At 45.6% G+C, this 12,580-nt stretch overlaps 1 protein-coding gene across 5 annotated transcripts in view; it reads right to left on the bottom strand.

Moving 5' to 3' along the window:
• Positions 1 to 808: 808 nt before the first annotated feature.
• The window catches only part of LOC111851120 (golgin subfamily A member 4), a 35,243-nt gene continuing 23,471 nt past the window's right edge, over positions 809 to 12,580 (bottom strand). For 3 of the 5 annotated variants that reach the window (XM_072717002.1, XM_072717003.1, XM_072717006.1), the window contains 7 exons: positions 12,039 to 12,059; positions 10,934 to 11,002; positions 9,680 to 9,755; positions 6,522 to 6,619; positions 5,582 to 5,668; positions 4,323 to 4,386; positions 809 to 1,478 (listed from right to left, as the gene is read on the bottom strand). In XM_072717002.1, coding sequence (XP_072573103.1) covers positions 4,357 to 4,386; positions 5,582 to 5,668; positions 6,522 to 6,619; positions 9,680 to 9,755; positions 10,934 to 11,002; positions 12,039 to 12,059 — 381 coding nt within the window. In that variant the 3' untranslated portion in view covers positions 809 to 1,478; positions 4,323 to 4,356. The remainder of the gene's footprint in view (positions 1,479 to 4,322; positions 4,387 to 5,581; positions 5,669 to 6,521; positions 6,620 to 9,679; positions 9,756 to 10,933; positions 11,003 to 12,038; positions 12,060 to 12,580) is intronic. The other 2 variants (XM_072717004.1, XM_023825687.2) reach the window with 2 other exon arrangements.

Below are 12,580 nucleotides of genomic sequence, written 5' to 3'. Positions count from 1 at the left end.
GTAGATACGGAGCCAGGCCAGTATCAGCTGTAGCACAGGAAAGACTAATGCAAAAGATTCCTTTAGAAAACAAGAGATGCCATTTTCCAGGACAATGGCAGAAGACGACAAAGGTCCCCACCAACAGAGTGAAGTTCACAAGACTCCCAGGGTCCAGATCCAGGTATTTCCAGTATGACCAGCCCAAGAAAAAAGGATTGTGTCTCAAGGATGAGTGATGAAGGTCATATGACTGAGGAACTGTGACATAGCAAATGCCATTTAGACAGAAGCCCCACATGGAGTATGTGAGCCATGTGTGGAGTATGTTCTTAAGGGGCAAAATGGCAAGAGAAACGTGAATCAGCATATGCATCCTCAGGAGAAACATGAATCAGCATATGCATCCTCAGGAGAAACATGAATCAGCATATGCATCCTCAGGAGAAACATGAATCAGCATATGCATCCTAAAGAGAAAAATGAATCAGCATATGCATCCTAAAGAGAAACGTGAATCAGCATACAGTATGCATCCTAAAGAGAAACGTGAATCAGCATATGCATCCTCAGGAGAAACATGAATCAGCATATGCATCCTCAGGAGAAACATGAATCAGCATATGCATCCTAAAGAGAAAAATGAATCAGCATATGCATCCTAAAGAGAAACGTGAATCAGCATATGCATCCTCAGGAGAAACATGAATCAGCATATGCATCCTAAAGAGAAAAATGAATCAGCATGTTCCTCCTAAACAATCACATCCCTGCTTTTGGCTGGTAAGTGTTACAGATGTGGCCAAGAAGGAACCAGCAGACGAACATCTTATGTACTGTAAATAAAACTTTATTAGCCCATTTAAAAATGTATTAATATAGCAACAGCCACAATATGCCCTATAGTACAGAATTTAATGACTTATTTACAATTTACAGTATGCATCTTCTAATAACCAGAAAATATAAAGTAGAAAAGCTTTAGTAAACAGTGAAGGATCTACGGCCCATTCACCAATCAGAGCTGAAATGCGCTAGTACTTTATGGTTTATAGGCCAATTCAATGACGTGATCAGGATACAGGCAGGAAACTGAGTACACACACATAGAAATAAAAATAGAAAGATCAGACACAGGAAGTAAAACAACACACACAGGATTGAATTTATTGCACATCTGATTCATTCTTTAAAAGGACAAAAAAGAAAAAAAAAACAAACAAGGAAACCAGAAAAATGAAAACCATAATGACAAATTCAGCATAAATAATACGCACTAATCTTTGTATTGAACTAGATATGAAGAATCTCTCCTTCTGGTGAATGATCCGTTCTGTGTGCTGTACCATTACCTGAACACACACGCATGCACGCGCGCGCACGCACACGCACGCACACACACAACTGCCATACTGCTTCCTCTTGTAGCTCCGGCAGTCATTCAGCAGCAGTCACTGGGTCAGCGTCTATCCACCGTCCACACCTCACCGCAGCCATGGCTACAAAAAAACAACAACACAGGCGTTACTCAGAGGCAGACCCACAAAGGGGGGCAGACACAGGGAACATTCTGACACTATTCTTGTGTGCAAGGTCCACCAATAGGAAGCCAATGTTTCCTGATCATTAAAAATCATTCTGTTGGCAATTCGGTCAGAGTGTTTCAGTGTCCTGGAGAATAACTCATTAACCTCTGTCAGGATCCACAACAAGGCCTGTAAACCCTCCCTCAATCCCTACACTCAGTGCTATATTACCCAGAAGGGAAAACCAAATTGCATCCGGTTAATTAAACAGTCAAATTATACAGCCCTGGGACATTCAGCTAATGAGCAGGTTTTTCCCACAATTAACAACTTTTATTAATAATAAGCTTCTGGAAAAGTGGCCGAGCAATCTCACTCTTAGGGTTGATTTTGTTATGCATAATATCCATGAATGCAATAGTTTAATACAATCTCTTTAAATTTCCTTTTAACAATTGTGTATATACTTCACTACACAAGTTGCTGTTTTGATATTTTTAGGTAACAGGTTAGCTTTCTAGCTATAAACCAGCAACATTTAAAAAAAACACTTGTTCAAGCCAGCTGCCATTCTTCACTTCTTATGTAATACATGTTCCTCAGCTCAAATACAAAACACAGGCATCTTAACACCAAAAGCAGAAAAAAACAGTAGTAATTTTTTAAAGTATTTTTTGCAGAATGATCACCTGGATACTTCTATCATGCTACTGCAACACAACGCAGTACTGAAGATGGCCCGTCAACTTCTAATGGAAGTAAGGTTATGTAACAGCTTTAAAAATGGCCTGTCACCTTCCAAGGCCCCTAAGGTAAGATAAAGCTAAAGATGAAGATTTATCAGCTTATCAGCTTCTGGTGGCCCTAAGGTAACGTAATGTAGTGCTGAAGATGGCTTATCAGCTTCTGGTGGCCCTAAGGTAACGTAATGTAGTGCTGAAGATGGCTTATCAGCTTCTGGTGGCCCTAAGGTAACGTAATGTAGTGCTGAAGATGGCTTATCAGCTTCTGGTGGCCCTAAGGTAACGTAATGTAGTGCTGAAGATGGCTTATCAGCTTCTGGTGGCCCTAAGGTAATGTAATGTAGCGCTGAAGATGGCTTATCAGCTTCTGGTGGCCCTAAGGTTACGTAATGTAGCACTGAAGATGGCTTATCAGCTTCTGGTGGCCCTAGGGTAACATAATGTAGGGCTGAAGATGGCTTAACAGCTTCTGGTGGCCCTAAGGTAACGTAATGTAGTGCTGAAGATGGCTTATCAGCTTCTGGTGGCCCTAAGGTAACGTAATGTAGTGCTGAAGATGGCTTATCAGCTTCCGGTGGCCCTAAGGTAACGTAATGTAGTGCTGAAGATGGCTTATCAGCATCCGGTGGCCCTAAGGTAATGTAATGTAGCGCTGAAGATGGCTTATCAGCTTCCGGTGGCCCTAAGGTAACGTAATGTAGCGTTGAAGATGGCTTATCAGCTTCTGGTGGCCCTAAGGTAACGTAATGTAGCGTTGAAGATGGCTTATCAGCTTCTGGTGGCCCTAAGGTAATGTAATGTAGCGCTGAAGATGGCTTATCAGCTTCCGGTGGCCCTAAGGTAATGTAATGTAGCGCTGAAGATGGCTTATCAGCTTCCGGTGGCCCTAAGGTAACGTAATGTAGCGTTGAAGATGGCTTATCAGCTTCTGGTGGCCCTAGGGTAACATAATGTAGCGCTGAAGATGGCTTAACAGCTTCCGGTGGCCCTAAGGTAACGTAATGTAATGCTGAAGATGGCTTAACAGCTTCCGGTGGCCCTAAGGTAACGTAATGTAGCGCTGAAGATGGCTTAACAGCTTCTGGTGGCCCTAAGGTAACGTAATGTAGCGATGAAGATGGCTTAACAGCTTCTGGTGGCCCTAAGGTAACGTAATGTAGCGCTGAAGATGGCTTATCAGCTTCTGGTGGCCCTAGGGTAACATAATGCAGCGCTGAAGATGGCTTATCAGCTTCCAGTGGCCCTAAGGTAATGTAATGTAGCGCTGAAGATGGCTTATCAGCTTCCGGTGGCCCTAAGGTAACAATGTAGCGCTGAAGATGGCTTATCAGCATCCGGTGGCCCTAAGGTAACGTAATGTAATGCTGAAGATGGCTTAACAGCTTCCGGTGGCCCTAAGGTAACGTAATGTAGCGCTGAAGATGGCTTAACAGCTTCTGGTGGCCCTAAGGTAACGTAATGTAGCGATGAAGATGGCTTAACAGCTTCTGGTGGCCCTAAGGTAACGTAATGTAGCGCTGAAGATGGCTTATCAGCTTCTGGTGGCCCTAGGGTAACATAATGCAGCGCTGAAGATGGCTTATCAGCTTCCAGTGGCCCTAAGGTAATGTAATGTAGCGCTGAAGATGGCTTATCAGCTTCCGGTGGCCCTAAGGTAACAATGTAGCGCTGAAGATGGCTTATCAGCATCCGGTGGCCCTAAGGTAACGTAATGTAGTGCTGAAGATGGCTTATCAGCTTCCCTTGGCCCTAAGGTAACGTAATGTAGTGCTGAAGATGGCCTGCCACCTTTCAGTGACCGTAAGGTAATTTAACATTAATTAATTAACATTAGATAATTAATTTAACAATGCTGATATCCCCAAGGCAGCCCCATGCTCCTAAAGGGCTTAATCTATAGTTATGTAGTACTGCTGATTGCTGCTAGGAGGCAGCATGCACTACCTACTGCAGCAGAAACATGCACTCTAAGCATACAGCATAATGCAGATGGACAAGCACCCAGGCAAGGCCAGGCCCACAACGAGGGACATAGGAGCTCTGAGGGCAAAGGTGAAAGGAGGACTCCACTCACCGCCACTATAGCCCTGCCTAGTCTTGGGCTGCCCTCAGAAGATACCCCCAGAAGCAGAGCTGAACTACAGAGCCAGGAAGACAACACAGTGCAGCATGTTAGGAGTTAGCAGCATGTTAGGAGTTAGCAGCATGTTAGGGGTTAGCAGCATGTTAGGGGTTAGCAGCATGATAGGGGTTAGCAGCATGTTAGGGGTTAGCAGCATGTTAGGGGTTAGCAGCATGTTAGCAGCATGTTAGGGGTTAGCAGCATGTTAGGAGTTAGCAGCATGTTAGGAGTTAGCAGCATGTTAGGGGTTAGCAGCATGTTAGGAGTTAGCAGCATGTTAGGAGTTAGCAGCATGTTAGGAGTTAGCAGCATGTTAGGGGTTAGCAGCATGTTAGGAGTTAGCAGCATGTTAGGAGTTAGCAGCATGTTAGGAGTTAGCAGCATGTTAGGAGTTAGCAGCATGTTAGGAGTTAGCAGCATTTTAGGGGTTAGCAGCATGTTAGGAGTTAGCAGCATGTTAGGGGTTAGCAGCATGTTAGGGGTTAGCAGCATGTTAGGGGTTAGCAGCATGTTAGGGGTTAGCAGCATGTTAGGGGTTAGCAGCATGTTAGGGGTTAGCAGCATGTTAGGAGTTAGCAGCATGTTAGGAGTTAGCAGCAGGTTAGGAGTTAGCAGCAGGTTAGGAGTTAGCAGCAGGTTAGGAGTTAGCAGCATGTTAGGAGTTAGCAGCATGTTAGGAGTTAGCAGCATGTTAGGAGTTAGCAGCATGTTAGGAGTTAGCAGCATGTTAGCAGCATGTTAGGAGTTAGCAGCATGTTAGGGGTTAGCAGCATGTTAGGAGTTAGCAGCATGTTAGGGGTTAGCAGCATGTTAGGAGTTAGCAGCATGTTAGGAGTTAGCAGCATGTTAGGAGTTAGCAGCATGTTAGCAGCATGTTAGGGGTTAGCAGCATGTTAGGAGTTAGCAGCATGTTAGGAGTTAGCAGCATGTTAGGAGTTAGCAGCATGTTAGGAGTTAGCAGCATGTTAGGAGTTAGCAGCATGTTAGGAGTTAGCAGCATGTTAGGAGTTAGCAGCATGTTAGGAGTTAGCAGCACGCTTAGATTCCACGTTAGAAGGCAGAACCAAGGGTGATTTTTACATCTTGTCAGTTTAAAGGCAGAACTTACAAAGTGCAGAAGACCCATCTGATGGTCCATGTGTGGAGTTGGGGGACAGAACAGGGCTATGGGCTGTGTGCAATTTAGAGTGGCAGCAGAGCAAAATACTTACAAGGGTTCGGGAATCCTCCTTCTCCAGAATCTTCTGGGCCTGGTCAGGAGGGAACTTTAGCACGGAGGTTATGACTTTAGCCATCGTCTGTATGGAGAGGCAGAGACAAGGCATCACCTCACACTCAGCAATAATGCGTCTGTCTGACTTTAACCCGTTTCCAGTGGACCACCTGACAGGACCCGCTCATACCCCCACATCAGAGCTGCCAGCACAGTGCACAGCTCAATCTGCCCTGATCACACCAGCTTTGCTCCTGCACTCCCTGTCTAACGTCTAACTACATCCCCACATCTGAGAGTAATTAAACTCTGGAGGAGAGCCAGAAAAAACTCTATGAACACCCCTTACGGCATGGTACAGCCCAACCCCCCCCCCCCCTGCTGAGTTAACAGTGTGGTTAACTACAGTAGGAGAGTTTAGCATGGAGACCACTAGGTCACCAGGATTGCACCCACTCCTGGGGAAAGGAGCCCTGCTGATTACACAGCCCAACAATAGTGTAGTTACACAGAGGTACAGTGATGCAGCAAGAGCCCGGGGGTGGTGGTGTTCATGGTTAGTGTTTATGAGCCACTTGGTCACACGGGAACCAAGTCCAGGGAGAACCACAGTGTAACACTGCAGCCATCACAAAGATATCAGAGTAATCCAGCTGACATGCAGGGTGAAAGCAGCAAGCACGGATTGGACGCACAAGTGAGAAATGCGAGTATGCTGAAGTGAGTGAGGTGTGCAGTGCGAGGAGAGAAATGCGAGTGTGCTGAAGTGAGTGAGGTGTGCAGTGCGAGGAGAGAAATGTGAGTATGCTGAAGTGAGTGAGGTGTGCAGTGCGAGGAGAGAAATGTGAGTATGCTGAAGTGAGTGAGGTGTGCAGTGCGAGGACGGCACGACGGATTACACTGAGGTCCCTGTCGCTCGGTACCAGACTCATCCTCACCTTTGTTTCCCGGCCCATCATGTACTCAAACATCACCTTCCTCAGGTATTCAAACTCTGTGGGCTCGGTAAAGGCGTCTGAACTGTAGTGTCCAGCATCTGGAAGGGAAAAAAAAAAGTTTCACTTCATTTTAAAAAGCTGAATTTATGTGCTGAATTGCATCCATGGCTTGCAACAAACCTCTGACACTGCTTTTCCGCTGTGTCGTCCCTATGCCAAAGACGACTTGCCCCAGTGACATATGACGTTATACCACAACAGCCAAGCAGGGTTGGTAAAATCACCAACCCCAGACCTTGGAACTGTCTCCTCACTGTCTGACAGTGGGAACGACACACATGAAACTCATTTGCACAACCTCAGTGCATCTTACAAAGATGATCCCTATTAAATTTTGACTCATTTGCACATAAGACCAAATTTAACTATAAGTCTATACCATTTAAAGCATAAATTATGGTGGCAACGATTATTTAAAGTCTTTCAAAACAGTACTTTAAAGAAGGCTGCTAACGGTTTTATAAACTTTTTTTTAAAGAAAAAAAAACTAATGATACAGACAGAGCACAATATTCAGAGATGTAGGTACTATATACAACAGATGTTTGCTGGTTTATCACACCAACAAAAGCAACACCATTATGTGCTTGCTCTCTCTCACACTTACAAATGCACGCACGCACGCGCGCACACACACACACACACATACACACACACACAAAAACAGCAGCACAGTTCATTGCAATACTGCAGCATGTGCATAAACTCACAGGGTCAGAGCTGAAAACACTTCAGAAGCTTAACAGCTTCCTCTGGACCTCAGTCTTTGCCACCAAGAAGCTGCCCCTGGTTTCCAAGCATCTCAGCTAGTACTAAAATAAAGACGAATGTTGGTGTAGGAGATCTATGTATAAGCGGAGCGGGGCTGTGAACGGATGGGGGCGGCTTCATGGGGGGAAATCTGAAGCAGCAGTTTTCCCACAGCACTGAAGCCCATGAGCAACAGCAAACCCATGGTCAGCCTTCCAGGCTGTCTGGTTGCGTGTCAATTGCACATCCAACTTTACTATTCCTGACAGGAAGAGGGGAAAAGACCCTTATTAATGATCCCATTCTTCAGGAATGCCACCCCACCCAGACAGAAAGCACTGGTGTGTAGTGTAATTGAAACCAGGGAACGAAAGCCAGCAGGGCAAGTGGTTTTCACAGGAGTCACAGCGAGCAGCCTTACTTACTAAGACCAGAGTCATCACAGCTAGCAGCCTTCATTCCCAACACAGGAGTTGTCAAAACCAGCAACCTTACTTACTAATACTGGTGGAGTCACAGCCAGCAGTCTTACTAAGACAGGAGTCGTCAAAACCAGCAACCTTACTTACCAAGACTGGAGGAGTCACAGCTAGCAACCTTTCTTACTAACACGGAATGAGTCACAGTCGGCAGCCATTATTACTAACACAGGAGTCACAGTCAGCAGCCGTTCTTACGAACGCAGGTCGAGTCACAGTCAGGAGCCTGTCTCTCTACGTTTCATATGCTCCGCTAGTCTCCACTCATTATCCTGCCAATTCCAAACAGGCACCAACTGTACTGCCCTATCGCAGACCCAGACTGCAGACGCTTATCTACATCAGGGCCATTTGTGTGAAGTGAATGGGTCCCCTTCATCCCATACTCCTCTCTCATGGGGGAATATATTTAAAAGTAAAACACCATTAACACCATTGCAGCACACCATACCCCAACACGACCCCCATTTCCTCATGTTCTGGTTTATCTTCAGTCAGTGGGTTTCATGAATGAATGTCTGAAGGCCTTTTCACAAAAGAGAGTAGGCACAGGGGACAGACCAGACCGCTCTCAGGGCTGACGTCACTGTTCTATTAATGTTGTCTTTTTAATTCTCATCCTGAATTGATAAACAAGTGTACAATGCAGTAGTCCAGATGTTTCCTGAGATAAACCAATCACGACAACACTTCTGACGGTCTGACCTGGTCTTCTGTCTGTAAACATGTCCATGATCTGTCATCCCATCCAGCAATACAAACAAAACTCTGCCCAGTAACGGTACCCAGTAGACCACTGCTTCCCAACCCGGTCCTCAGGACCTCAGACAGTTCATGCTTTTGCTCCCTCCCAGCACCCTGCCAGATGATCCACATTTTTGTTCCCTCCAAGGGGGAGCAAAAACATGGACCTTCTGCGGGTCCCCAAAGACCAGATGGGAAATAGTGCGGTAGTTTAAAAAGAGCTGATGAGCAGATTGCCGCTGCTTCCAGTACCATAAATGACGTTACAAGAGAGGACTCACTTTTGCAGATGAAACGTGAACATTAATCGCAAGTCCTGAAGTGAACACACAATACGCCTGTCATTTAAAGAGCGAAAATACAGACCACGTTTATTTTGCGTGGTATTACTGGGCATCACTATTTATTATAAACAGAAATTAAACCAAGTGAAGTTCTTTAAATCTTCTTGGGTGATGCTTAAGCAAGCCATCAAAAGGGACAGAAGCCCGATTCATGCACGACAGACTCAAACGTCCACAATGGTCCCACCATGACATGCACATAAGAACATAAGAACTATACAAACGAGAGGAGGCCATTCGGCCCATCGAGCTCGCTTGCGGAGAACTTAACTAATAGCTCAGAGATGTTAAAATCTTATCTAGCTCTGATTTAAAGGAACAGTGAAGTGTGGCACCTCTAACGAAATGCATGTTAGCAGGAGCCCCCTACAGGCTGATTTCTGAGTTGTGGGACACTACAGCATGCAGAATGGAGGTACAGATACACACCCTAACACATACAGACTGTCAGTCAGCCCCTGTGCTCTGATGCATGTTAGCAGGAGCCCCCTACAGGCTGATTTCTGAGTTGCGGGATACTGCAGCATGCAGAATGGAGGTACAGATACACACCCTAACAAATACAGACTGTCAGTCAGCCCCTGTGCTCTGCTGCCAGGGTGCTGCCTTCCTGTTTCCATGGAAAAGGAAGGGCCATATGTGGCACGAGGAGTGAGCAGACACACTAGGGAGCCTGATGTAACTGCCCTTTGCTGGGGGGGAAGCAGACAGAGTGCTCCGGGGTCAAGCTGATGGCTCACCACCCCTCACAACAGGCAATGACGATAACAAGCCCTCTCACCTCTGTGCATCGTCCCCAGGTGAGTGACCACAGAATTCTTATGTAGACACCTCAGCCGGTCTTCCAGAGAGTGGATCTATACAATGACAAGCCAACAAAGCAGAGTTAAAGCTAGTAATACTTATTGTGTAACACAACAAAACAAATAAGTTAGCATTATTATTATTATTATCATCATCGTTACCATTATCATTATAATTATAATAATTATTGGAAAAGGCTCAGAGGTCAGTAAAATAGCTTCAATTCCTGACTAGTGGCTGCATGGATTGTATCACAGTTCAGCTTAGAAATAGGTAAGCTCTAAACTGGCTGCAGTGCTAGTGATTAGCCTGAGATGGACTGACAGCCTGTCCTATCCCCCACCTTGTTCCCAGCGCCCCCTGGAGGAGGCTTCACGCCAACTGCAGCCATGCGCTGGATCATCATCACTTACAGTATGAGGCATGGGTGGAATATTATCATGCAAATAATTATGTTGTACTTGGCACTTTACACAGCTGCCTTATGCCAAGTGGTTGATCTGAACTGATTCCTTGACAATGTGTGGTCACAGAGCCAGGGGATGAAAAAACAACTTTGATAGTTGTGTAGATGATCCTTTGTGTACTGCTTGCAGAGGGCAACTGAAGAAAAAAGGTGAAAACCATCCTTCAGATCTTGCTGGGACCAAGAGGATATAGGTACAGAACACTGGGTGAACCCCTTTCCAAGAGGGCCTTCGCTGTGGTGCTGGAAATCTCATGATGTCCACACCTGGCCTGGACACGACCTCATGCAAACTTCAGGAACGTAAGCGGCACCTCCATTCGGAAGCTCGAAATCACATGGCTTCCACAACAGCACCAGAAATGACATTAGTGCAGCATTGGGTACCAATTTTAGTAGTCTCTCTATCTTATGATATATATTTGCTATTTTGGTGATAGTAGTGCAACATCGGGAACAGATGTTATTATTATTGTTTATACAAGAGCGGATGTTAACAGTCTTAAAATTTGCTGTTTTGGCGTGAAAATCTTTATATAGCTTAAGTTTAAACACCTTTATAAAGCTAAAGATATTAAAAGAAATATACTGTTGGTAAATACACTATCTACCCACGTGTTCAGCCTACTGAGTTCCCTTTAGAAGCCTCATGTGCGGGTCAGGTGCGGAGGTCATGTGAATTCCGGCCCCAAAGTGGAAAACCTCGTAGAGGAGGTGACCCAGTGTTCTGCAGCCAGACCCATCTCGCTGGCACTGATCACCAACCTTCTCCTGGTACTCCTGCTCCTTCAGCCTGACCTCACTCAGTAGAGTGGTCTTCTGAGCCAGCTGTGCCTGGGAAGGCACAACAAAATTAATATTTAAAAAAAGGGTAGGATGTGAAGGTGAGAAATGGAGAGAGAGTGAAGCAGAACACATGGGCTACAACAAAGTAAGCAAACTCTAAATGACAACTACAGTACTTTACTCTGTCAGTACTCAGTAGATACTCAAATTAATATTTGTTATTGGATTTGTTAATTTGTGTTTATTAAATGTCTTTATGCGGCAGATTAGGAATGAACTTCTTATATTGGTCAGGGCTGTCCAGTGTACAGGAAGAAATTGTGTTTCTCATTTAATACATATAGTTTTCAGGAATCAAAAGCACAAAACAAAGCTTTTGCCATCCCAGAAATGTAAGGTAAAATAAAACGTGAAAGTATTACAATTAAGTTCACAATAAAAGCCAAATTTGGAGTTCCCATGATATTTCATACCCTGGAAACTCATGAGACAAGCATTAGAGGGCCCCCTAGTGGCGAAGATAGTAAATGTCCTCAAGGCTAAAGTACATATCTGAGCTCCATTTTTGGCTGACTGCAAGCCCAACAGCAGCTAAATGACACTGACTGCAAACCTAAAGCTGTAACTATGTTACACACTTACTACCCCAATTTTGGGGCTGGGTGCAAAAATAACAGTGTTTAAGTGGAAACCAGGGAGAAAGCAACAGGCACTGAATTCAGCCAATTACTGCCGAAAGCCAACATGGGGCAACAGCCCGTCAAAGCTACTAACGCTCTCCAGACAGAGGGAGTACACTGGCAGGAGCAGCAGGGCGAGCGGAAAACTTGGGCTGAGTCACTTCCTCATGGATGAGAACAGTACCAGCACCCCTCCTGGGCGGAGGTCAGCCCAGGCCCCCGAATAAAGCCCAAAAGGGAGGAAGCCAGGTGCTGTGCTCAGCTGAAACACTCATAATGTGAAAAGCTATAAAACTGAAAGTGCAAGGCCTGCAAAACTAAGGGGCTCCTCTAAAATGCAGAGCCAAGCTTCAGCGCGCTGACTGTCACAACTGCCACTGTCATAAAACCAGTGTTCAACTCACCTGCAGATCTGCCGGGGAACCCTGAAACAAATGAAATCTCTGGTTATACAACGGACATAATCTGTTTAAATCAGCTAGTGTTTTAAACCCAAGTCTTGCAGGATTGTCAATCCTACGGAACAATCCCCCCAGACAACCCCACCACCCCACAACTCTACTGAACAATCCCCCCAGACAACCCCACCACCCCACAACTTTACTGAACAATCCCCCCAGACAACCCCACCACCCCACAACTCTACTGAACAATCCCCCCAGACAACCCCACCACCCCACAACTCTACTGAACAATCCCACCGGACAACCCCACCACTTTACTGAACAATCCCCCCAGACAACCCCACCACCCCACAACTTTACTGAACAATCTCCCCAGACAACCCCACCACCCCACAACTCTACTGAACAATCCCCCCAGACAACCCCACCACCCCACAACTCTACTGAACAATCCCCCCAGACAACCCCATCACCCCACAACTCTACTGAACAATCCCCCCAGACAACCCCACCACCCCACAACTCTACTGAACAATCCCACC

This window comes from Paramormyrops kingsleyae, chromosome 9 (assembly GCF_048594095.1).
Source record: "Paramormyrops kingsleyae isolate MSU_618 chromosome 9, PKINGS_0.4, whole genome shotgun sequence".
Taxonomy (NCBI): domain Eukaryota; kingdom Metazoa; phylum Chordata; class Actinopteri; order Osteoglossiformes; family Mormyridae; genus Paramormyrops; species Paramormyrops kingsleyae.
The sequence above is the reverse complement of the archived record's forward strand: the minus strand, read 5'-3'. Positions and strand labels throughout refer to the sequence as shown.